This window comes from Rhinolophus ferrumequinum, chromosome X, assembly GCF_004115265.2.
Source record: "Rhinolophus ferrumequinum isolate MPI-CBG mRhiFer1 chromosome X, mRhiFer1_v1.p, whole genome shotgun sequence".
Taxonomy (NCBI): Eukaryota; Metazoa; Chordata; class Mammalia; order Chiroptera; family Rhinolophidae; genus Rhinolophus; species Rhinolophus ferrumequinum.
This window is the reverse complement of record NC_046284.1, coordinates 75571708-75596730: the sequence shown is the minus strand read 5'-3', so window position 1 is coordinate 75596730 and position 25023 is coordinate 75571708. Positions and strand designations below refer to the sequence as shown.

At 42.1% G+C, this 25023-nt stretch overlaps 1 protein-coding gene across 1 annotated transcript; it reads left to right on the top strand.

Moving 5' to 3' along the window:
• The first annotated feature begins 2229 nt into the window (after positions 1 to 2229).
• Positions 2230 to 25023, top strand: PGK1 (phosphoglycerate kinase 1). The gene is made up of 11 exons (XM_033116159.1): positions 2230 to 2408; positions 10397 to 10447; positions 13553 to 13708; positions 13822 to 13966; positions 17998 to 18101; positions 18711 to 18830; positions 21813 to 21927; positions 22176 to 22355; positions 23916 to 24093; positions 24366 to 24464; positions 24822 to 25023. Exons 1-11 carry the CDS (start codon positions 2344 to 2346, stop codon positions 24860 to 24862), a joined length of 1254 nt encoding a protein of 417 aa, XP_032972050.1. The 5' UTR covers positions 2230 to 2343; the 3' UTR covers positions 24863 to 25023.

The following is a 25023-nucleotide window of genomic DNA, read 5'->3' as shown; positions in this document are numbered from 1 at the left end:
GGTGGTGAACACACGATGGGATTTATAGGTGATGTAATACAGAATTGTACACCTGAAATCTATGTAACTTTACTAACAATTGTCACCCCAATAAATTAAAAAAAAACACAATAGCATTAATTCTGGAAACTGTCTATTTCTCAAAATTAGTAATATTTATCCATGGATTTATGAACTAATTAAAATATAAAATCAGTGACATCCATCTCATTAAAAATGCCTTTCTAGTTCAATTTAAAAAAAAATCAGGTTTCTGTTGGCAAAGAAGATGGTAGCTAGGGAATGGCTGTTGGGTAGGCAACAGACTGCAACAAATCGGCTTCTCATTGCTCTTAGGATAAAAACCATCTGTTTCTCATGCTTTTAAAGCCCAAAGGTTCTGGTCCCTGCTTACCTTGCCTCATCAGTATGACTTTAAACATCTCTTCCTCCCTATTTCCCAGCAACTATGGACTTTTTGTGTTGTCTCAGACCCCTTCCCCACTGTAGGATCTTTGCCTCTTTGATGATATTTCAAATCTGTAGTGGATAAAACTTCCTGATCATTTTTTACATTTTATTTGGGAAGGGGAACAGGACTTTATTGGGGAACAGTGTGTATTTCCAGGACCCATCAGCTCCAAATCAAGTGTTGTCTTTTCAATCTTAGCTGTGGAGGACACAGCTCAGCTCCAAGTCCAGTCGCCACTTTTAATCTAGTTGCGGGGGGCGCAGTCCACCACCTCTTGTGGGAGTCAAACAGGCAACCTTGTTGTTGAGAGCACATGCTCTAACCAACTGAGCCATCTGGCATCCCCCAAAGCTCCTGATCTTTATAAACTTCAGTGTTCTCATCTGTAAAACAGATAATAATAGTGCCTACTTCAAAAAACTATTGTGAGGAGTGCGTCATGTATGTTCAGCCCTTAGGAGTGTCTGGCATACAGTAAGTGCTCAATAATTGGGAAATATTGTTAAGTTCTTGCTGTCAGATTGCCTGCTTGTTTTGCTCTCCCTGCTGACACCTTTGGTTGCTAGTCTATCTTATCCAAAAGGAATTACTTCCCACTACCAAAATAACCTTAGGTGGAATGAAATAAGTGCTAAATGTATGCAGAGCTGATCAAGGGGAGGGCAAGAGGCCTATGTGGGACTCAAATGTAGACTCATTTGGAAGTAACTCCATGGAAGCTTCCCAAATACACTGACAGGATTGAAAGAAACTAATGTGTCTTACAACTTTAAACTTATATCTCATTCTCAGGCAGACACACTTTTGTCTTAATACCAATGCACTATTAATTAGTATTTCCTACATCTTATTTGGACATTGAGTGCCCTATGTGGGACATTTTTATGTTTCTGACTCAAATTACTTCATTCCAGCAAACTCTGTAAGTATGTTAGCCACTCGCATACCTAGATCCTAGCAATGGTGAATGTATTATATAGTAAAGTGAATGGACTCTACATCTCGACTGCCTAGGTTTGAATCCACCACTTCCAAGATCTGAAACCCTAAGCAAGTCACTAAGCCTCTTTGTGCATCGGTTACTTCACTTGTAAAATGAGGATGACAGTACCTACTTCAGAGTTTTGTGAGCATTAGTTGATGTATGAAAAATGCTTTATGTGTTTGCCATTAGCAGTGTCGTAACTAGAACAATTACATTGCACTTTTTATTATTAAAAAAAAAGGTGTGTGGGGGGAGAAAGGACCTGGGCCTTTTCTGACTTTTAAGAGGCCTCGATTATTAAAGCCATTTAGCCTTGCATAGAATTCCATTTTGGGGAGCTGGGAAACCAGAGAAATTTTCCAAAAGGAGTTGCCATTTGCGTCGATCCTGGTAGGGATGCCCGGAATTCCATGGGGTGCGGGTGGGCCGCTTTTCCCCAGGCTGTCGTGGTTTTGCCGGGCGCTGCAGCTGCTAAGCGCGTGGGACCTAGGCCGCAACCTTCGCCTCTCACTCTCTCCGTGTCGCTGCGTGGCGCCATCCGGCTCCCTTCTCCTCCACCAGGGGGCCCCGTGGTGCCGCCTCCCGCTCCAGCCCTGAGTCACGAAAACTCCCAGCTGCTCGCTGCGTGCCGGACGTGACAAATGCTAGGCGCACGTCCCACCAATTCCCTCACAGACGGACAGCGCCTCGAAGCAATGGCAGCGCACCGGCGCCTTTGGGATGCCTCCAATAGCGGCTGCTGTGCGCGGCGCCCTGGGAGAAGCGGCCGGGAAGGGGCGGGGCTGGGGGCGGGGCGGCGGGGCCCGCGCGGAACTCGGCATTCTGCACGCTACCACCAGCGCGAGTCAGCCGCCGTCTCCCCCGCTGTCTAGAGCCTCCGACCTCTCACCGCTGCTATAGTGTCAAGATGTCGCTCTCTAACAAGCTGACTCTGGACAAGCTGAACGTGAAGGGAAAGCGGGTCGTTATGAGGTAATTCTGCACATCTGCCCGCACGCCCTCGGGGCTCTGCCGCAGCCTCTCCGGCCAGGGCCGACTTGCTTCCCCGCCTGCCCAAAGTTGTTTTTAGCCCTTGGCTCGGCCCTTTGGGTCCTGGCCATCCTAGGCTCGGCTGCCCACCTTTGTGGCTGAGGCTTTGCCCGGGTTTGACAATTTCTAACCTCATTTTCCCCAGCCCAGGAGGCGAGCCGTAATTTCCCTTTCGGCGTAGACCCACCGAGGAAAGGCTCAGATTGCTGGGGCCCAATTTGCCGTCTTTCCTATTCCTGCCTTGCGGTTCCGTCGCCTCCAGCTCCCAGTCGGCGATGTGGGACCTGAGGCTTAGCCTGCAAATCCCTAGGCCCCAAGGCAGGGACCTTGAAAGGTCATTTGTTAGTTTCCCTTCCCTGCGGTCTTCTACCATCCTAGGCAAATGATAAACGACCTGCATTTCAAAGGTCCCTGCACAAGAGGAAATTTTTCCCAGAGGGTGTTGATTTAGATGTTAAGGAGTAGACCCCCCCTAAAGCATTTGGGGTAGGAGAGTGAAACGGGGCGGGGCGCACCGGAGGCGGCCCTGCAGAACTTATGTAACAGGCCTCGGCTGCCCTACGGTGTGGTTGGACTCCAGGCGATGGGGTTTGTACCGGCAGGGTTGTGACACATGCTGGGTAATGGTAGAGCAGGGTGTGGCTACTCATTCTTGCTGTTCTCCACCCTCACCCTCAGGGGTAGCTAGAGAAGCCGGATATTAGAAATGGGGAGGGCTCCCCTTGCACTTTGGAGTCTTTTACTCTGCACGTGTGGATCCCTGGTCACGTAACCAACATGATTTCTCCCTAATCTACCCAAATTACTAGTATGGTGTATGGAGCTTTTACATTTATTCTTTTTGTAATGTGTGGTACATTTGTGCATGCCAGGAGCAAAGTGCAGAAGGATAGTTAGGTATGTAACTGATGTATTTGATTGTTATATGCCTTGAGAGGATCCAAGGGTGGTGCTTTTAGGGGGGCCATAAAGGATTGCTTTGATAGCATTGTGCATTCTTGTCCTTTTTGGGAAGTGATTGATGGATGGGGAGGCATGTGAATGGTGATTCAGCCCCTTTCCCGATATGGGCTGGTTCAAGTGAGGACACCTTTTGGATATTAAGAGACATTTAAGGCGATAAGGGATCTCCCTTTACCCTAGGCTTAAACACATGAAGGCACTATTAATTAGAGAACTGTATGGGCACCCTAAGAATTCATGTAGCTCTTCCTTCCCTCTAAGTTCATTATGGCCACTGTTAGTTTACAAGTGACCTTCTGTGCCTTGCTATGGGAATAGTCAGAAGAACTCAATAGTTTATGGCCATGAGAAACACCTGGTGTTCCACATTTTCCCAAATGATTTAGGCTTTTGCAATCTGGACAAAGTAGGAATTACAGCCATCCTAGTATTGACAAGGGCCCTTTCTACCCCTCAGATAATGTTAAGGAAAGGGGATATATCCAGTGACAAACAGGACAAGTAGACAAACATTGGAATGCAACAAGATCTTAGGTTTTAATTATTTCCTCCCATCTCCTCTACTGACCTTACCTGGTGCATGGACCATCTGAAAGACAAAAGATGGGGCATCAGGCTGGTGGCCTTCCTACAAGTGCAGTTTGGGGCTTTATAACTCTCTCCCCTGGGAAACTGGCTTGAGAAGTTACTCTATTTTGCCATATATAATGCACACTTTTTGGCCCAAATTTGTGAGGGAAAAATAAGGATGCACATTATACATGGGTAATACTAATTCCAAATCTGTGTAAATGTTTTTATTTATGTTAATGAGTTAAAAGTGTAACTCTAGAAATCAACAATATCCATATGCAAAATAATACCCTGGAATACAATAATTGGTTTTGTTGAATTTACAATGAACTTGCAACGATGAAGAGTTATTGGCCTTCTATGATGCGTAAATATCATAAATTTGTTACTGGTACATCAAATTTCTTGTACCATAATATGTTAAAAAAATAAATGCTAACATTTATTATAATACAAAAGTCAGGTAGCTAAATGTAAACAAATAAAAATTTGAATTAAAAAATTAAAACGAAACATTTTTTCCCCTGAAAGTTTGGGCCAAAAATGTGGGAGCGCATTATACACAGCAAAATATGGTTACTGGGCTGGCTGGGAGTAGGACTGTAGGAGGTGCTTATCTTTTCTCCCTCTGGACCTAATATGAAATATCTTGCTGCCCAAGAGTTCAAAGTTTCATTCAACACAGATTAACCCCGAGCCCTGGAATGATTGGCTAGTCCTGTTTTGCTGATGGAAAATGACCTGTCCAAGGTCACTGAACTAGCAAATTGGTGGCGCAGCCAGGACTAGAATTGGGTCTCTTTGGCTACTGGCCAGATCCCCTGAATACTGGGACATAGTGAACACGGAAGGACAGGTTAAAACAGACCTTTTGTCCGCTGAAGGTTGTAGTCAATAATCCACCCCCACCCCCCAATCTGGATGAATTCTATTTACTTGACCTGAGGACAGGAAGTTACTTTGTTCCCTGGTTACTAACTGTCTCTTTGAACAGAGTAACGTTGTAGCATTACTTTTTGGAAAGCCTAGGCAGCCATGCCTTGTCAGCTCAGATTTCTTTTTGTTTCAGTGCTGTTGTGTGGTGGTTCTGACAGTGTTTCCCAAGTGGGGGCCTCCTGAGTAGTGGCTGCTTCACTTGCCTCCTCTCAGATGCCCTGTTAGTTGAATCTTCTGGCCCCGGCTTTTGATTGCCAAGGGAAATTGATTTGTTGAGGGAACTTTAGATAGCCGGAAACCTCTGACTGAATAATTACCAGATTCCACCTCAGTTTTTTAGGACATCAGTTGACCTTACCTTTGAGTAAGCTTCCTGCTTGCCTACTTTTGCGATGTCATTTCCTTCCTCTCATAGGTTACCAGTCATACTGCTTTGCTGACTGTGAAGCACTCCCCTTTTGCTTCTCCGCCCCCCCACCCCATTTTTTTAAACCTCACTGCTTTTTTTTCTAACATGTTGTAACTTGTTAAGCAGCAGCCTTGATGTGGAAGAGAAACGGAGAGGAAAAACTGAGAGCAGAGGGAAAAACAGTCTCAACGACTGCCATAATACTTCAGTTTTCCAGTCAGGGACAAAGAATCAAGGATGGACATGGTTCCTTTGAGAGTTTTTAATGGAACTGGCCGGGACTCTTGAGATTTCAGGTGATCGAGACTTGACATTCCAACTAAATCAATATTTTTAACATTTTATTTATTTTATTTTTTGTTTTTGTATTTTTTTATAAAGATTTTTTTTATTGGGGAAGGGGAACAGGGCTTTATTGGGGAACAGTGTGTTCCAGGACTTTTTTCCAAGTCAAGTTGTTGTCCTTTCAATCTTAGTTGTGGAAGGTGCCATTCAGCTTCAAGTTGTTGTCCTTTCCATCTTAGTTGTGGAGGGCGCAGCTCAGCTCCAGGTCCAGTTGCTGTTGTGAGTTGCTGGGGACGCAGCCCACCATCCCTTGCAGGAATCCAACCGGCAACCTTGTGGTTGAGAGGACGTGCTCCAGCCAACTGAGCCATCCAGGAGGCAGCTCAGCTCAAGGTGCCGTGTTCAATCTTAGTTGCAGGGGGCGGAGCCCACCATCCCTTGTGGGACTCGAGGAGTTGAACCGGCAACGTTGTGGTTGAGAGCCCACTGGCCCATGTGGGAATCGAACTGGCAGCCTTCGGAGTTTGGAGCACGGAGCTCCAATTGCCTGAGCCACCGGGCCGGCCCTTAACATTTTATTTTGAAGTAATAGATTCACAGGAGGTTGCAAAGATAGTAGAGAGGTTCTGTGTTTACCCAGTTTTATCCATTGGCTACATCTTACATCATTATACTATAATATCAGAAGTAGGAAGTTGACTTTAGAATAAAATATAGTCCTGTGCTATTTTATTACATGTGTAGATTTGTGTAACTCCCATCACAATCAAAATACAAAATAACTGTTTTGTTTGATCACCACCAAGATCTCCCTTATACTACCCTTCAGTCATGGCCCTTCTCCCTCCATTTCTTACCTCTGGTAACTACTCATCTGTCCTCTGTTTTTAAAATTTTGTCATTTCAAAACTGTTATATAAGTGGAATAACACAGTGTGTTAACTTTTGCGATTGGCTTTTTTTTCACTCAGCATAATGCCCTCAAATTTATTCAAGTTGTGGAATGCATCAATAGTTCATTCCTTGTATTGCTGAATAGTATTTTATGGTATGGATTTTCCACCATTTGTTTAGCCGTTCACCCACTGAAGGACACCTGGGTTTCCAGTTTGGGTCTATTACCAATAAAGCTGATGCGAACATTGAACATTTGTGCACAAGTCTTGGTAGGGACATATGCTGTCATTTCTCTTGGGTAAACACCTGGGAGTAGAATCGTTGGGTCATAGGCTTGATCTTTTGAGGAATTCTCAGACTGTTTTCCAAAGCAGTCACACAATTTTACATTCCCACCAGCAGTGAATGAGTGATCAGTCTCTGCATCCTTGCCAGCATTTGGTGTTATTATGTTTTTATTTCAGCCGTTCTGATAGGTGTGTAGTGATTGATATCTGACTTCATGCCTAAGGTTAAGCTTGGGAGTATTTCAGGGAGGGAAAGGAAAGGGTGCAGATCTTATGTAGAATGGAACAAGTGGAACGGGTAGGCAAGAGCAGGTTCTATGGTAGAGTCCACAGAGGGGAGGGGCTAAAAGCAGAGCTGTCCTTGAGTCTAGGAGATGATAACGGGAGGTAATCCATAGGCAATGAGGAGAGAGTACAAGTCCAATTCTCATCAGTATGCTATGCCATGGCAGTTTGGTTAGGTAGATGAGACAGAGTCTTGAGTGTTTTTGCCCAAAGAATTTCCTCCCTGTAAGGGCTTGGGTGTAGGGAGCAGCACTGTGAGGGGTGGCTTATGCTCAGCCTCATGCCCTTAGCCCTTTTGACCACAGGCCTTTTGGGAGGCTGTAGGGGAGAGAAAATGACCTGTGGTAATGGGATACTGTAGCCTCTTTGGAATGTACTTTAAGGCTGGCGAGGGCCTTGTTCAGGATATTTAAAGAAAATGGTCAGAATCAGAATCGAGTAACCTGAAACTAAGGAGAGTGTATTTCTTCAGACGTTTATGTACCGCCTTTACTTTTGAAGACTTTCTTTAATTAAAATATTTGAATATAGAATTATTCCCTCAAACCATCTTTGGAAAGGCTGCTGTTCAGTGAAGTAGATTGGAGTATAGGCATACCTCGCTTTATTGCACTTTATCGCATGGGTATTGCGTTTTTGTTACAAATTGAAGGTTTATGCAATCCTGCATTGAGAAAGTCTGCAGGTGTCATGTTCCAACAACATTTGCTCACTTCGTGTCTCTATCACATTTTGGTAATTCTTGCAATCTTTCAAAGTTTTTCATTAACATATTTGTTATGGTGATCTGTGATCAGTGATCTTTGATGTTATTGTTGTAATTGTTTTGGGGTGCCATGAATTATACCCATATAGGACAGCAAACTTACTAAGTATTGTGTGGGTTCTGACTTGCTCAGCCAACTAGCCGTTCCCCCATCTCTCTCCCTCTCCTTGGGCATCCCTGTTCCTTAAGACAACAATATTGAAATTAGGCCAGTTAATAACTCTACAAATGGCCTCTAAGTGTTCAAGTGAAAGGAAGAGTTGCACATCTCTCACTTTACCTCAAAAGCTAGAAATGATTAAGCTTAGTGAGGAATGCATATCAAAAACAGATAGGTCAAAAGCTAGGTTTCTTGTGCCAAACACTTAAGCCAAGTTGTAAATACAAAGGAAAAGTTCTTGAAGGAGATTAAAAGTGCCATTCCGGTGAACACGTGAATAATAAGAAAGCAAAACAGCTCTATTGCTGATACGGAGAAAGTTGTAGTGGTCTGGATAGAAGATCAGACCAGTCACAACACAACATTTCATTAAGCCAAAGCCTAATCCAGAGCAAGGGCCTAACTCTCTTCAATTCTTTGAAGGCTGAAAGAGGTGAGGAAGCTGCAGAAGAAAAGTTTGGAACTAGCAAAGGTTGGTTCATGAGGTTTACGGAAAGAAGTAACAGAACATATAGTGCAAGGTGAAGTAGCAAGTGCTGATGTAGAAGTTGCAACAAGTTATCTAGGATATCTAGCTAAGATCATTAACGAAGGTGGCTACATTGAACAACAGTTTTGCAATGAAGACAGAACAGCCTTATATTGGAAGAAGATGCCATCTAGGACTTTCTTTAATAGCTAGAGAGGAGTGATCAGTGCCAGGCTTCAAAGCCTCAAAGGGGGCCGGCCTGGTGGCTCAGGCGGTTAGAGCTCCATGCTCCTAACTCCAAAGGCTGCCGGTTTGATTCCCACATGGGCAAGTGGGCTCTCAACCACAAGGTTGCCAGTTCGATTCCTCGACTCCCGCAAGGGATGGTGGGCTCCTCCCCAAGCAACTAAGATTGAACACGGCACCTTAAGCTGAGCTGCCGCTGAGCTCCTGGATGGCACAGTTGGTTGGAGCACGTCCTCTCAACTACAAGGTTGCCGGTTCAACTCCCACAAGGGATGGTGGGCTGCGCCCCCTGCAACTAGCAATGGCAACTGGACCTGGAGCTGAGCTGCGCCCTCCACAACTAAGACTGAAAGGACAACAACTTGAAGCTGAACGGCACCCACCACAACTAAGATTGAAAGGACAACAACTTGACTTGGAAAAAAGTCCTGGAAGTACACACTGTTCCCCAATAAAGTCCTGTACCCCTTCCCCCCTTCCTCAATAAAATTTAAAGAAAAAAAAAATCATGATTAAGAGCAATTATAAATACCAAAAAAAAAAAAAAGGATCTTAGCAGACAAAACTTAGACCTTACAAAAAGCTACCACACATTGTTGTTTTCAGTCAGATTGAAGTAGGCTGAGGTTCCAAGGAGTTCAGAAGAAGGGGGAAGAAATTACCGTTCTTAAAAATGGTAAAGCAGTAATCTGCTGGTTAAGAAAGAGACTGCAGTAAATTATTGCTTGTACCATCCTGATCACTTCCTTTCTAATTACCTGTTTGTCTGGTGGGCAAGGTCATGTGTTCCACTCACTCCTCTCGAGCTTTTTTGAAAGAGGCCATCTTATTTTTCCTGTTTGGCTTGAAAGATACTGTGTAAACTTGGTCTTGGACACTGGGTTTCTGTCTGGTCTTGAGGCCTCAGGCTTTCTCCAAAAAGTGTGTTCTCTTGATGTGTTTTATTTTTCTAGTTACTATTATGTTTTCTTTTGAGTGATGTTAGCTTCATTAGGACCCAGAAATAATATCAAAGGAATCAGAATCAAGATGTGTTCGTTATTACCCCTCATACCTCCAGCTGCCACTATTATTAGGTACTGTCATGCTAGGCCTACATAGAAATCTTTTTAGATGGGACAGGATTTAACTTCTTAGTTCTTTAGGGCTGGTTCCTATGATTTAAGTTAGATTTTATTTTTTATTTTATTTTATTATTTATTTTTTTAAGGAGGGCGCAGCTCGCAGTGGCCCATGTGGGGATCAAACCAGCAGCCTTGGTGTTATCAGCACCACACTCTAACCAACTGAGCTAACTGGTCACCCCTTATTTAAAAAAAAAATTCTCTTGTAAAGTATGAGATACATACTGAAGAGGGCACAAATCATAAACTCAAAGAATTATCACAAAATGAGCATATTTGTGCAATCACCCAGGTTAAGAAATAGAACATTACCAGAACCCCAGAAGCCCCCTCTGGTGTCCTATTCTAGTCACCACTCTCACCCTCCTCCCCATAACTAACCACTATCTTGTCTTCTAATACCGCTTATTATTTTTAAGGTGAGTTTTGAACTTCCAACTTTTTTAACTGGTTCACTAAAAGTGCTTCTAATCTTTGAGGAAACAATACATTGATCATGGCTCTGAACCTGAAACTGTGTTTCTTTCTTAGAGTGGACTTCAATGTTCCTATGAAGAACAACCAGATAACGAACAACCAGAGGTAAGGTCCCTGCTTAGCCTTGAGCTAGGTTTATGTGCATGGATATGGGTATAAGGGATGAAATGGTTTTCCTTTCTTACTGTAGAACTGTGGTAACTTAAGCCATATGATCTTGGCTTTCCACCAACCCACCATCTGTTCTGTTTTCTTATGAGAATGTAGAAATTGAAAAAAAAATTAAAGTGATGTTTTTTCTGCCCCCGTTTTTTGAAAATTTGAAGAATTTGGGGTTATGCATGTTTTAAAAAATGTCAGAATTTAAAGTTACTTGGCTTCCCTTGCAAAATGAAGAACTCTGCAAAAGAAGGATTTTTTAATACCAATAATTATTAAGCTTACATGTAGTGTTACAAGCTCTTATTCCAGATGGCCCAGATAAAATCAGTTTTTGAGAACTTTGACTTAAGGGAAAGGACTTCAGAAGTAGTATTTTCAGTCTGCTTAGGCTGCTTCAAATGTCTTGGCTCCTAGATTCAGAAGCAGAAATTTTAGATGGTAGTACTGCTTTTGCTTTTGACTAGATTGTTGTTTTTTAAAAAACTTTTATTAAGTTTGTTCTTCTAGGACCCATCCGCTAGTTGTTTCAATCTAGTTGTGGAGGGCGCAGCTCAGAGTGGCCTATGTGGGGATCAAACCGGCAACCTTGTTGTTAAGAGCACTGCCCTCTAACTAACTGAGCTGACCGGCTGCCCCTTGACTAGATTGTAAAAGAATGTTTTGATTTAACTTTTTTTCATTTACAGTTGACATTAAACATTATTTTATATTAGTTTCGGGTGTACAGCATAGCGGTTAGACATTTATATAATTTATGAAGTGATCCCCTGACTAGTCTAGGACCCACCTGGCACCATACACAGTTATGACAATATTATTGACTGTATTCTCTATGCTTTACTTTACATCCCATTGACTGTTTCATAACTACCAGTTTGTACTTCTTAATCCCTTCACCTATTTTAAATTTTAAGTGAAGGGTTTGACCTGGAAAGATGCTTTCCAGACCAATGCTGGCTAATGTAAATATAATATGAGCTGCATGTAATTTAAAATTTTCTAGTTGTCACATTAAAAAAGTAAAAAGAAATGGGTGAACTTAATTTTAGAAATATATTGTATTTAATCCAGTACGTCCAAAATAATGATTTTAATATGTAATCAATAAACCAATCAAAGGGACACTTAACTTTTTTCCTACTAAGTCTCTGAGATCCAGCATGTATTTTACACTTACAGCACATCTCAGCCTGGGCTAGTCACATTTCTAGTATTCAAGAGGCACATGTGGCTGACAGCTACCATATTGGACAGTGCAGGTCTATACCCAGAGCATGTTCAGGTATGGGCCCCAGAGTAGAGCCTGACAATCTGCCAAGCACATTTCTGCTGTACAATGGTACAAGGCAGCTCTGACTCTTCTTGATTTTCATTATTCTCTGTAGCACACAGAAAAGATCGGAAATATGCCTATCAAGGTATTTTATGAATAAAAAGCAGAGAAACATGTCTGAGTAGATCCTTTCATTTTCAGAAATCCATGGAGTTGATTAACAAAATGAAGCATTAGAAATAATAAAACTTGCCAGTCAGGGATACCCCTTGGCTTCATTGGGCAGACTTTGGACCTGATAAATGTTTTCTCTTTATTTGGTATAAATGAGTTTTTATATCTGCCAAATAGCATATGCTATTTTAGAAACATAACTAGGTTTTTTATTACTCCATATTCTGCTGAAATGTCACCTTATCAGAGAGACTTTCTCTGGCCACCCTATCTAAAATCCCCTCCACCACTCTTCCCCAATCATTCTTGTCCCCCTGTCTTGCTTTCTGTTCTCCATAGCTCTTATAACCAGCTGAGGTAGATATGTTTTAGTTGTTTATTGTTTGTTATCTCTCCCATCATTAGAATTATGCTTCCATGAGAACAGAGACTGTTTTATTTACTGTTGTATTCTCAGAATCTGGAACAGTACCTGGCACAAAAGAAGCATTCAATAAATATTTGTTGAATACATAAATGATTTTCTTTGTTATCAATTTTTTTTCTTAAAGACTGGCAAAAATGGAAAGTTAGTATCAGGCTTGTAACAAAAATTTGAAATAATGTTTAAAGGAAGTTTAATAATTTTTTGGTTATACTGTAATGTAGTAAATGTGATGCATCATGTAAACCATATGCTCTATAATGCATATATATTATTTTCCTACATAAAAAAGTGACTTAGGATCTGTAATGAGTGCAGAAAAGTTACTACAACTCTCCCCAAATTTCCTTTAATGATTTCAAGATTTAGAGATTTTATATTTTTTCCAGTCACATAAGAGGGGTGTTTCAGGGTCCGCAAGACCATCTACATGTTTGGTGATTTGCTAGGACTTGTAGGACTCAGCATATAATTCTCACTGTTAAGTTTATTACAGTGAAAAGATGCATGACAGGATAAGCAAGAGGAAAAGACACAGGCAGAGTCTGGAGAAATCCATGCGTGGGCTTCTGATGCCCTCTCCCTCCTGTGAGAGGATATACTGAGTGTGCTCCTTTCTCCAGCAATGAAAAATGCAGTAATTATGTACAATATTTCTGCCCAGAAAAGCCCATTAGAGACTCAGTCCCCAAGGTTTTTATTGGGAGCCGGTCCTGTAGGTGCCCTCTACCTAGCAACTACCAAAATTCCAGATACCCAGAGGGAAGTAGGTATTCAGCATAAACGGCCTTGTTTGTGGTCTAGGAACAGTGAGTGGCCCTTGTCAGTTAAAGAACTGAGGGACAGCTTCAAAAGTCAAGTTCTAGACACCAGCCAAGAGTCAACCTTGCAAGAGGGTCCTTCAAAAGATAGCAGCTTCAGGCCTGCTAGCTATGTTACCTCTTTCCTCCACAAAGGGCAGAACATGAGAAAGTACAATCCTAGTTGGTGGTTTGGCATCGCAGTTAACTTCTTGCACTGAACATGAGCCTGAGGATCATCATTGAGTTGCCGAAAGTAGATCTGAAGGAATTTGGAGAAGAAAAGGCCCTTATGTTTTATGAGGCCATGAATAAAATATTTCCCACTAATTCCTAGGAATAACCTTGCTGTACCTGCTGTCTCTTTTTGGTTGCAGGATCAAGGCTGCCATTCCAAGCATCAAATTCTGCTTGGACAATGGAGCCAAGTCAGTTGTTCTTATGAGTCACCTAGGCCGGCCTGATGGCGTCCCCATGCCTGACAAATACTCCTTGGAGCCAGTTGCTGTAGAACTTAAATCTCTGCTGGGCAGGTGAGTGCCAGGCTCTCGTGCTGGTGGACTGTGTGACAGATGTTGTCAAACATGTTGTTACTGGTTCTTAACTTTCAGACTGCTCAAGTGTCTCCATCTTGTGCTCTCCCCAGGCATGTTTTGTTCTTGAAGGACTGTGTGGGCCCTGAAGTGGAGAAAGCTTGTGCTGACCCAGCTGCTGGGTCTGTCATCCTGCTGGAAAACCTTCGCTTTCATGTGGAGGAAGAAGGGAAGGGAAAAGATGCTTCTGGGAACAAGGTTAGGATCTGTGATTTTTGACATTAGTGGGGATGAGGATGGCTGAGTCTATAAAGGACTGTGATTGAAGAATAGAGGAAGCTCATGTTTATTTTTCCTTAGATATCTTTTCTTGAAGTATACATATAAAATGCACAGCTTGATGAATCATCAAAGTAAACACCTGTGTAGCCATCACCTAGGTCAAGCAATAGAATATTGCCAGCATCTCAGAAGCCCTCTTTATGCTCAAGGGGTTAGGAAATACCTTTGAAAAATATGTGAACACTGTTTGGGTATAAGAATATTCAATATTCAGAGAAGATGCTACTTCTAATTGTTCCTTTGTTCCACACCTAGCCTATGATACATGAGAATTTTTTCTGACAGTATGTGATAATTCTATTGAAGCGTAAGCTGTGATTCCCAAGTACTGACAGCAGACATTCACAGATAGTTGTGCGGGTGAGTGTCCACACTACACAAGGTATTCCTCAAGCAGAGTCAGGGGTAGATTTTTTTTGTTTGTCAAGGCTGGAACAATTTTTCTAAGCAACAGGCCCTAGTGTGCTAATGGAAGGACAATCTGTATTATTTACAAGGGAAATTAAAGCTTGAGCTTGGTATTTTTGAAACTAATTAAATTTCATATGATTGGGATTTTCTTATAAAATAATTGTGTGAGCAGGAAAAGTACTTTCCTAAAGTCAAGTGGAAATGGACTATTTGGGACAATTGATTGTAGTTGGTAAATGATGGTTATAATAATAATTGCCTTGGATTTAAGGCATTTTTCTTAAGTGTAAAACATTTTTCTTCGAATTTTTCTTTAAGATAAGGAAGTACAAGTATCATTTCATAAAGAAACTAAGTCTCAGAAAGGCAGTCATTTGACTAAAGTTAGAGGCAGTGGTTCTGTTGCTGGGCTTTCTCTATAGCTCAGTCCATTAGATAAACAAACTTTTTCTGTAAAAGGCCAGACAGTAAATATTTTAGGCTTTGTGGGCCATACAGTCAGTCCCAACCATATATGGTCTCTGTTGGAACTGCTCAACTCCTGCTGTTGTGCAGAAGCAACCATAGGAACGAACACACACACACACACACACACACACACACACACACACACCCACCCACCCTAAAAAAGAACCCCAAAAAATTTTCAAAAAGCAACCATAGAGAACCTACAAAACATTACTGTGACCTGACCACCAGAATTCAAATATTAACTGCTAAAGCTGACTCTTTAAGGATGATTTAGAATTTGCCTTATTAGAAGAAAGGAAGCTGAAGGCACTCTTTGAGTGCTTTTCCAATCTTAAGGTCTTTAGTGTCTTGGGGAATAAGATGGTCTGAGGCTAGTGTCTCAGTCTCTTGTACTTCTGACATTTCTTAAGGTTGTCCGAGTGCCTGCTTTCAAGCAGTTTCTTTTCTTAGCACTGCAAGCCCTGCCTTTGGCATGGTCTTACTATAATAGTAGGAGTCACATGCTGGCCTAAAATTTGGTGCCCTTTTAGACTGAAACTCAAGCTGCACAGACTCTAAGGCTTAGAAGTGACAGGCGGCAACATGCAAATTGAGGTGAAACCTTTTATTCAGGAAGTGGTCTGCTAGTCTGCGACTTTTTAGTTAGTTAACTTTACATTTAGTCTCCAGTGGCTTTCAATGCTTAAAATTTCAGGATCCAGTGATGAGTTTAAAATGGATAAAAAAACCAATGTGAGGACATAAAATGTTTCCTTTATTCAATGTACCTGCATTGGTCTTTTGGGAGCATTATCTTCCTTCTGGTTATTGGCAGATCAAAAATGAGAAATGCATTCTGATTATTATTAATTTCTATAGCACTTTTTAAATTAAATTTATTGGGGTAACATTGGTGAGTAAAATTATATAGGTTTCAAGTGTACATTTATATAAAACATCATCTATATATTGCAATATGTGTTCACCACCCAGAGTCAGCAGTTCTCCTTCTATCACCGTATATTTGACCCCCTCTTCTAGCATCCCCACTCCCGCTTTCCCCTCTGGTAACCACTAAGCTGTTGTCTGTGTCTATGAGTTTTTGTTTCTCACTTGTTTGTCTTGTTCTTTTGTTGTTTTTGGTTTATATACCACATATCAGTGAAATCATATGGTTCTCTGCTTTTTCTGTCTGACTTATTTCGCTTAGCATTATACTCTCAAGATCCATCCATGTTGTCACAAATGGTCCTATTTCATCTTTTCTTATGGCCGAGTAATATTCCATTGTGTATATGTACCACATCTTTATCCAATCATCTATCAGAGGACACTTTTGTTGTTTCTATGTCTTGGCCACCATGAATGATGCTGCAATGAACATAGGGGTACGTATGTCTTTACAGATAAATGTTTTCAGACTTTTTGGGTAGATACCCTGGAGATGGATTGGTGGGTCATATGGTAATTCTATTCGTAATTTTTTTGAGGAACCTCCACACTGCTTTCCAAAACAGCTGCACCAGTCTGCATTCCCACCAACAGTGTCTGAGGGTTCCTTTTTCTCCACAGCCTCTCCAACACTTGTTATTATTTGTCTTGTTGATGATAGCCATTCTAACAGGTGTGAGATGATATCTCATTGTAGTTTTGATTTTATAGCCCCTTATTTCATGAAGAGCTTTCAATTTGCCATTTTTCCTCAAACAGTTCTTAAACAGAGGGATTATTATGCCTTTTTTTTTTATCATGCCTTTTCAATATATGAGAACATTTCAAGGGTAGAGGGAGACTTGCCAAAGCTTACACAATAGCAGAGAAGCAATAGTTACAGAGACTAAGCAAAAACCCAGGAGTCAGACCGCCTGGGTTTGAATCTTGGCCCTGCCACTTACTAGCTGTGTGATTTCGGCAAGCCACCTGAACTCTGTGGGGTTGATAATATACTTGCCTCAGAAGGACTTCTGAGGATTAAATGACATGACGAATATAAAATACTTAACACCTGCAAAGGTTGCATGGTGAATTAGTGTCAGAGCTGGACATAGTACCCAGGTCTCGTGCCATTCGGGCAGTGTTTTCATTACTACATTAATCATCTTCCAGTCCCCAGTGGCAGATGCTATTCCATTCTAGAGAGATTATGGGGGCTCTACAGTCTTTAGTTTCAGCGTTAGTGACCCTGCATTCTTTGGGTCATTGGAGGAAAGCCCGTGTTCTTTGTGGAAGCTTCCTTCATCTTGATACATAGGAGGATGCGAGTGGGCAGTGACTAAAATGAACGTCTGCTCCATACTGTGTACTCTTCTTTGCCCTGCCTCCCTTCCTCTGGCTTTCTGTGCATCTTTGCTTAGTCTCCTTCCAGAGCCTCTGTTCATCCTGCCATTCTCCTTTCTCTCCCCTTTGCACTGGGTCCCTGGGTAGGGAGCTGACATTTCAAAGCCCTGTTTTCTTCTCTCTCTCTCTCTTTTTTGTAAAGTTCTATTTTTTGTTTTATCAGATGCCTAACTTCAGAAAAGACCATATAAAATACCTCCTTTTAATGTAAAATGCTTCTGGGGTCATTTTTTCTTGTTTCCATGTGCCTTCTCTGTCCCAGCCTGCCCTTGTTGCTTTCATGAGGATTGTGTGTGAGGGCCTCTTTCTCTTTGCAGAAAGGCCTTGATAGCTAGCATTTTGAATCAAGTAGAATCCTAACTTATAAGGAGAATGTGTTAAAATTAGGAAATGAGTTAAGATAAGGAGAGGGAAGAATAATCAGAATCTTTTCCTAGGAGCTGGGGAGAGGCCAATGGGATGTTGTTAGCTTCATATGATTAGAGGTTAAGCCATGGTTCAGGAATCTTAGGACTGCAATTTGAGGGAAGGCAAAGGAGAGCAGAAACATGCAGAAATGACCAAAAGACCTGGAATATTTGGAAGAAAGAACAGATCCTGTTGCTAATTGTAAAAATTGATGTCCTACCAACTCAGGGTCTTTAGAGATATTCAAAGAGGACTCTTGCTATGAAATCCTTTTACAGTTGTCTTTGCAGCCATCAACATTTCCTGTTGTTGGTTTTCCCATGTTTTGTTTTTCTCTGCAGGTTAAAGCCGAGCCAGCTAAAATAGAAGCCTTCCGAACTTCACTTTCCAAGCTAGGGGATGTATATGTCAATGATGCTTTTGGCACTGCTCACCGGGCCCACAGGTACTAAGAGTCGTGTTTGATGATGAGCTGGGGCACTGTAGTCCTCTATTTCCTCGAGCAGCCCGAGCTCTGGGTTGCTTTTGTAGATTTCTGTATTTTACTGGGATCCTATTGGCTTCAGTCTCTAATTGGAGCTACCTGTTAGACTGTGGCTCTTGTTTAGTATCCCTGATCCAAAGAGGAAATAAAAATAAAAAATGTTGACAATTGTGGAGCCATTTGTCAAACTTCAGTAAGTGGTTGCTCTTTCTCAGTTTGGATATTTCATGTAAAGCTTGCCCTTTGTGAACATTTAGTATCAGAATTTTTTGCTGTTAGTAGGAGGCAAATTGTGGAATCCTCTTCTGTTGTCATCAACTGGCTGATTATTTATTGGGGTTAAACCCTTAGCCTCAAGACTAATAATTGGGTACATTAAATTCTGCTTAAAGTCATTGCTTTTTACTTGTTCCCCTTGACTCTGCACTATTAGTGAAAAATCTTGCCTTGTACCTGTTTTTGTTTAGGGATCTCTGAAGTGAAAGTATTTCAGCAATAAGGAGATGGCCTCTGGAACTGGGGGAATTGGTAGGGATGGACTAAAATGTGAATGTTTCTGGTCTTTTCTAGCTCCATGGTGGGAGTCAATCTACCACAGAAAGCTGGAGGGTTTTTGATGAAGAAGGAGCTGAACTACTTTGCCAAAGCCTTGGAGAGCCCTGAGCGACCCTTCCTGGCCATCCTGGGCGGGTATGAAGATCATGCTTTCAGTAGTGTGTTGGTCTGGTAGTAGGCCATAAATTGGGAGGTTTATTGTCAGCACAACCTGGGTATCTGAGGAGAATTTAATAAAGCGACTATCTACAAAGCATAGCTTTTAGGGGCACTCACAAGGGATAGTATAGTAATCTGGGGCTGGCAACAGCCATCACCATCTCTAGGCCTGAAGGAACAAAGGGAGGGAATGGTTAGCAGAATCCAGAGACAGTAGTTGTGTGGACAGGGCCCGCTGATAGGAACTGTAGCCTTTGGTCAAGAGACGTAGGGATAGTCATCTAGCAGGGAATGAGCCAGGGAAACAACTATTCTAATCTCCCTTCAATCTCCAACTGATGCACCCCCTCCCACCCCCTGTTGGCTGCAAGCCAGAGGGCAAGGGAGCCCCTTGATACAGTCTATGCAGGTCAGCTTCCTCGGACAGAACAGGGCCAAAAAGGCGCCTAAAAGGATAGAAGATGGTTCTGGAGGGAAGAATGGGAAAGATTCCCCCATAGGTTCTCATCTAACAAATTTTGAGGCATTTGAGCCTTTTACATACATACAGTCTGGCACGGAAAAACTATGAAAATCTTTTCATGTGTATTTAATATATCTTTCAGAACTCATTTCTCCAGATCACATACCATTTAATATTTTCTCCTATGGGGAAAAATACCATATGGATAATTATATTCTAATGGTTTAATTAAAAATAGAAATTTCAGAATTGTGGGTCAAGAGGCTAGGAGGATAAATTTTAGATGGTAGAGACAGGGACCTGCTTGGGTCCCTAACTGCTTGGGTCAGATAGCTTCCTGTCCCTTGGCATGAGTATCTAGGTAGCAGCCACTTTATGGCTGGATGCCCCTGACCCTTACTTACTTCCATAGGACTGAACACACTCAGCATTTCCCTAGGAAAGCTGACTCTGGAGTTGGGTATCAATTTCAGGAAGCATAGTTTCTCCCCAGACTTCATGGCTGGATGCCCCTGACCCTTACTTACTTCCATAGGACTGAACACACTCAGCATTTCCCTAGGAAAGCTGACTCTGGAGTCGGGTATCAATTTCAGGAAGCATAGTTTCTCCCCAGACTTCATGAGTCCAGTTTCAGGGTCCTAAAAATAATTCAGGTGGATACAGGTTACCTGTGTCCTGGAAGCATTGCCCCTCTTGCGCACTGGGTTATAAAGGTCAGACTCTGATCTTTGCTTCACTGGAGGTTAGGATTTGAGCTGACTTTGTTCTCTAACCTTCTGTAGACCTGGAATATGGGAGTGAGTGTCACCTACTGGTTATGATTAGGTTTTAGACTCAGCCTGAAAGAGCTGTTCTGGGGAAGGAAGTTGACGTGGAGGGTTTTTTTTTTGCCACCTTTCTTGCAGTGTAGTCTCCTTAGACCATAACAACTTTGGGGAAAATTTTATGTTTTATTAAGAAAACGTTATTGTGGAAACTCAAACATGCACTGAAGTTGAGAGAATAGTATAATAAACTCCCAGGTACCTATCACCCTGCTTCAACAAGTTTTGACATTTTTGCCAATCTTGTTTCATCTCTCCTCTGATCCTTTTTTTATCAGGAGTATTTTAAAGCAAGACTTAGATGTCATAATTTCACTTAAAATACTTCTGTATGCGCCTCATAACTGATGTGGAGATTTCTTTTAATTAACAACCCTGTTATACCTAACAAAATTTAACAGTTTCATCTAATAATACTTAGTCTGTATTCAGAAGTTTTGATAATTTCAGAAATGTCTTTTTACAGTTGGTTAGTGTGAATAAGGATCCAAATGAAGTCCATGCTTTGCATTTGGTTTTTAGGTATCTTTTATTCAATACTAGTTCCCTCTTCCTTATTATTTTCATTACATCAATTTATTGAAGAAGTAGGGAATTTGAGCTATAGAATATCCACATTTTTTAGAAGAGGTGGAGTCTGTTTTCTCCTTCTTACTTATTTCTTCCCTCCCTCTCGTATAACAGTCAATCCATTCTTACCCTTTGTGATGACCAGTCTTTACAAGTGAGATAAACAGTCTCTTGTCATCCATTCACCCACATCACTATTATTTTGAACCTCCCTTTCACAAATCCTAGCATAGGGTCTCTCACAGGTTAGCCATCATCTTATCTTGTTTATTAAATGAAGAGGGAAACGGGCCCAAGGCGATTTGTTCATTTAAGTGGGATTTAGGTAATATAGGAATGTGTTTAGAAGGTAAGCTATTACTTATATGAGGGATTTTAAAGGTTGTATTTCAAATAAATTAGTTTTTCTTTAGTTTAGATCTTTTTCCTCTCATAGGGAAGTGAAAGGATGCCTATATTTATTGTCTTAATTTCCTCTACTAGAATATAAGCTCCAAAGGGGTAGGGATCTTTGTTTTTGCCAACTGATGTTTCTCAGAGACCTAGAACAGTTTTGGCACAGAGTAAGTGCTCATTAAATGTGTTGAATCAAATGGTCCAATAGAATAATGAATGCCGTAAAGCCAATGTCTCAGCCATTGAGCATAGACTTACGAGTGTCAATATCTGTATTTTTGCTCAGTATATATTAATTTGGTATATAATCTGATCCCTGCTGTAGGGTTAAGACAGTTCTGAGTGGGCTCAGGGAATCCCACAGTTAGCAATCTTCCTCAGGTATAAGTAGCAATCTTAACCCTCTAATTTTATGGGGGGAGAAAGGGCAAAATAGACTTATTTGGAATTCATGGTTCCTTTAGACAATAGTGGGTCTTCTTAGCCCTTCTTGGTCTAGAGCCACACCATAACAGGATTTCTTAGAAATGGATTAGCCTTTTGGGTTGGAGAAACATAGGGCAAAGTTGGCCAATGCTTTTGTCACTTTGTGGGATATTGCTCTGTTCCTGTGCCTTGAAATAAAAACTCAGGCTCTGTGTACTGTCACTTCCTTAGTCCATTGTTTGTTCATTTGGTGATGATTCTTGCTTTCCCTTCTAGAGCTAAAGTTGCAGACAAGATCCAACTGATCAATAATATGCTAGACAAAGTCAATGAGATGATTATTGGTGGTGGAATGGCTTTTACCTTCCTTAAGGTGCTCAACAACATGGAGGTAGGAAACCAGTGCCAACTGAATATGGAATAGCTCTCTGAGAAATAGCAATTTATGTAAATTAAAAAAAAGAAAACCGGCTTCTGACATGAGCCCTGAAAACTCCCATTTTTATTTTGACAAGTTGTTTTTCTTTTGTCTTGGAATTGTTCCTTTATATCGTATTGTATCTGGTTCCTGTCTGCTTTTTGAGGTTGTCATGTTCTTAGTATAGAGGCTGATGTTCACCATCTTGGTCCCCTGTGTAGATTGGCACTTCTCTGTTTGATGAAGAGGGAGCCAAGATTGTCAAAGACCTGATGTCCAAAGCTGAGAAGAATGGTGTGAAAATTACCTTGCCTGTTGACTTTGTCACTGCTGACAAGTTTGATGAGAATGCCAAGACTGGCCAAGCCACTGTGGCCTCAGGCATACCTGCTGGCTGGATGGTGAGTCATTTGGGTGGTTGGTAGTATGAGTGAACAAAAACATTTGGTATCGTTCATTCGTCCAACCAACAAGCATTTTCCCCCCTTCTTCCGCCTCCCCCACAAACTCCTGTTCAAGCCATTGTTTCTCAGTCTAGTTGTGTAGGACACAGCTCCCTGGCCCATGCTGGTATTATGAGCCTTGCACTCCCCCCGGCTGAGGCAGTTGGTCGCCAGTTGTCTGGGCAGCTCACAGCAGCTCTCGCCGGCTGCCGGCCACTCACACTGGTCTCCAGTCACTCATGGCAGCACACGGTAGCCCAAGCCAAGCTCTGTCTGCTTACAGTAGCCCAGCTCCAGGGAGAGCTGTTCTTTACAATCTTAGCTGTAGGGCGCAGCTCACTGGCCCATGTGAGAATCAAACCAGCGACCCCGGCGTTAGGAGCATGGCGCTCCAACTACCTGAGCCACCAGACTGGCCCAACAAGCATTTTTAAAAGTACCTCTACAGATCTCTGTGAGAGAGGGCTCTAAATGTTGCAGTGAGTCCTCCTTGGAGGAGAATCCATGGGGGAAAGCAATGGTATCAGATTACTGCTGTCTTCATCAGTAATGTGGGGACAAAACCATTATTTTTTTCTTTATTTATTGTTTATTAAGTACTTAACTGTCTGCTGGCGATGGTGCCATGTACTTTCATGGTTTGGGCTGTTCTGGATTGTGTTGCTACCTAGAAACCTGTGTAAGAAAAATTTCTATGAAAACATTAAGATACTAAAAGTATACTGATTATAAGCGGGGAAATGTATGTATATTTAAAGACTTAATTTCAATAGTTGATTGTAGTGTTCTTCACATATTATCATTTTAATAGCTGTATAAAATTGTATCATGTTGACATACTAGTTTGCTTACTCATTTTCCTTTTGATAGTCATGTGGGTTTTTTTTTAGTTCAGTGTTTCTCAAAGTGTGGTCCCAAGAACAGGAGCATTAGCATCGTTTTGATATTTGTTAAAAAAAAAAAAGCAAGTTCCTGGGGGCGGAGTTCAACAGTCTGTGCTCAGACAAGGCCTCCTGGTGATTGTGATGTACACCAAAGTCTGAGCAGCACTGATCTAGTTCAGTGTTTCTCACCCTTGGCACTATTGACGTCTCAGGTAGGTTTTATTTTGTTCTGGAGGGCTGTTGTTGCACTGTAAGATGTTTAAGGCATCTTTGGCTACTAGGTGCCAGTAGCACCCTCCTCACCCCCCTGCAAGTTGTGACAACCAAAAATGTCTCCAGACATTGCCGTGTGCTCCCTGGGGAAGGGCAGAATTGACCCTGGCTGGAAAACACTGATCTAGTTCTTCACAATCATCATAGTGTGGCTAATAATGTTTTTATCAAATAACTTTTGAGATTTTCCTAGACTTGATCTTCCATAAAGGGCATGAACAGGTTTTTAAAGGACTGAAGGGTATCTTGGTTCTAGAAGAAACTTTGGTGTTCAGACTTGAGTTCTGGTCTTGGTGGAGGTGGTAATTGCCTAACTAGCTTTTCTTGGTAGCTCATCCTCTCCTTTGATTCTACCCCATAGGGCTTGGACTGTGGTCCTGAGAGCAGCAAGAAGTACGCTGAGGCTGTTGCCAGGGCTAAGCAGATTGTGTGGAATGGACCTGTGGGCGTATTTGAATGGGAAGCTTTTGCCCGAGGGACCAAAGCCCTCATGGACGAGGTGGTGAAAGCCACTTCCAGGGGCTGCATCACCATCATAGGTAAGGGGTCCTGTATGAAGCTAATGCCAGTGGAAGTGGCAGAATTCTGATCAGAGGAAAGTAGAAGGGACATGATAACTTTTCCTAGGTTTCTTGGCACTGTTTAAATCTTGAGAGCTAAACAGGTATGTAATTCATGGAGGAGCCTCTTAATGAAATGGAGTTGGGGGTTCGTCAGCTACCATTTGGGCTTGTAGAGCACACTGTCCTACAGTTTTGATGCCAATCATTTTTTTTTTCTTTCCCCTTTTTACTTGGCTTTCTTTCATTAGGTGGTGGAGACACAGCCACTTGCTGTGCCAAATGGAACACGGAGGATAAAGTCAGCCATGTGAGCACTGGTGGTGGTGCCAGTTTAGAGCTCCTGGAAGGTGAGGTTCTCCCCTGGTTTTTGGCTTATTTGGGAGAAGGATAGGGGTTATGCTGTGAGAAGTGGGTAAAATGGAGTGGAGATAGTGTCATCAGCAGTCATTTTTAGCTGGGTAGTACAAGTCAAGGAACTTCAAATAAAGCTTCTGGCATCCATGTGAGGTGGGGAGGGGAGATAGGAAGACTTATTCTCAAAGAGGTTACAGTCTAGTTGACCTGGGACCCAATATGTCAGTTACCTAACTCCTGGCCATATGTCCTCAAGAAGAGCTGACATGTTACTGAGAAGACAGAACGTGGCAGGTCTGGCTTGGTGGATCCTATACTAATGTTGTCTCTGTGTGCTCTCTCAAAAACAGGTAAAGTCCTTCCTGGGGTGGACGCGCTCAGCAATGTTTAGTACTTTCCTGCCTTTTGGTTCCTGTGCACATCCCCTAAGTCAATTTAGTGCTTTCCGCATCTCTACTCGGTATTAGCTAAAATCTTCCCCCATGTCAAGATTCAGCTAGTGGCCAAGAGATGCAGCACCAGGAACCTTAAATCAGCTGCACAGCATCTCAG

Bases quoted from the DNA above. Each gene is read 5' to 3' on its own strand.
- PGK1 (XM_033116159.1), top strand. From the start codon at position 2,344: ATGTCGCTCTCTAACAAGCTGACTCTGGACAAGCTGAACGTGAAGGGA. The intron at 13,709-13,821 runs GTGAGTGCCAGG...TGCTCTCCCCAG, and splicing joins CTTAAATCTCTGCTGGGCAG to GCATGTTTTGTTCTTGAAGG. The intron at 18,102-18,710 runs GTACTAAGAGTC...GGTCTTTTCTAG, and splicing joins ACTGCTCACCGGGCCCACAG to CTCCATGGTGGGAGTCAATC.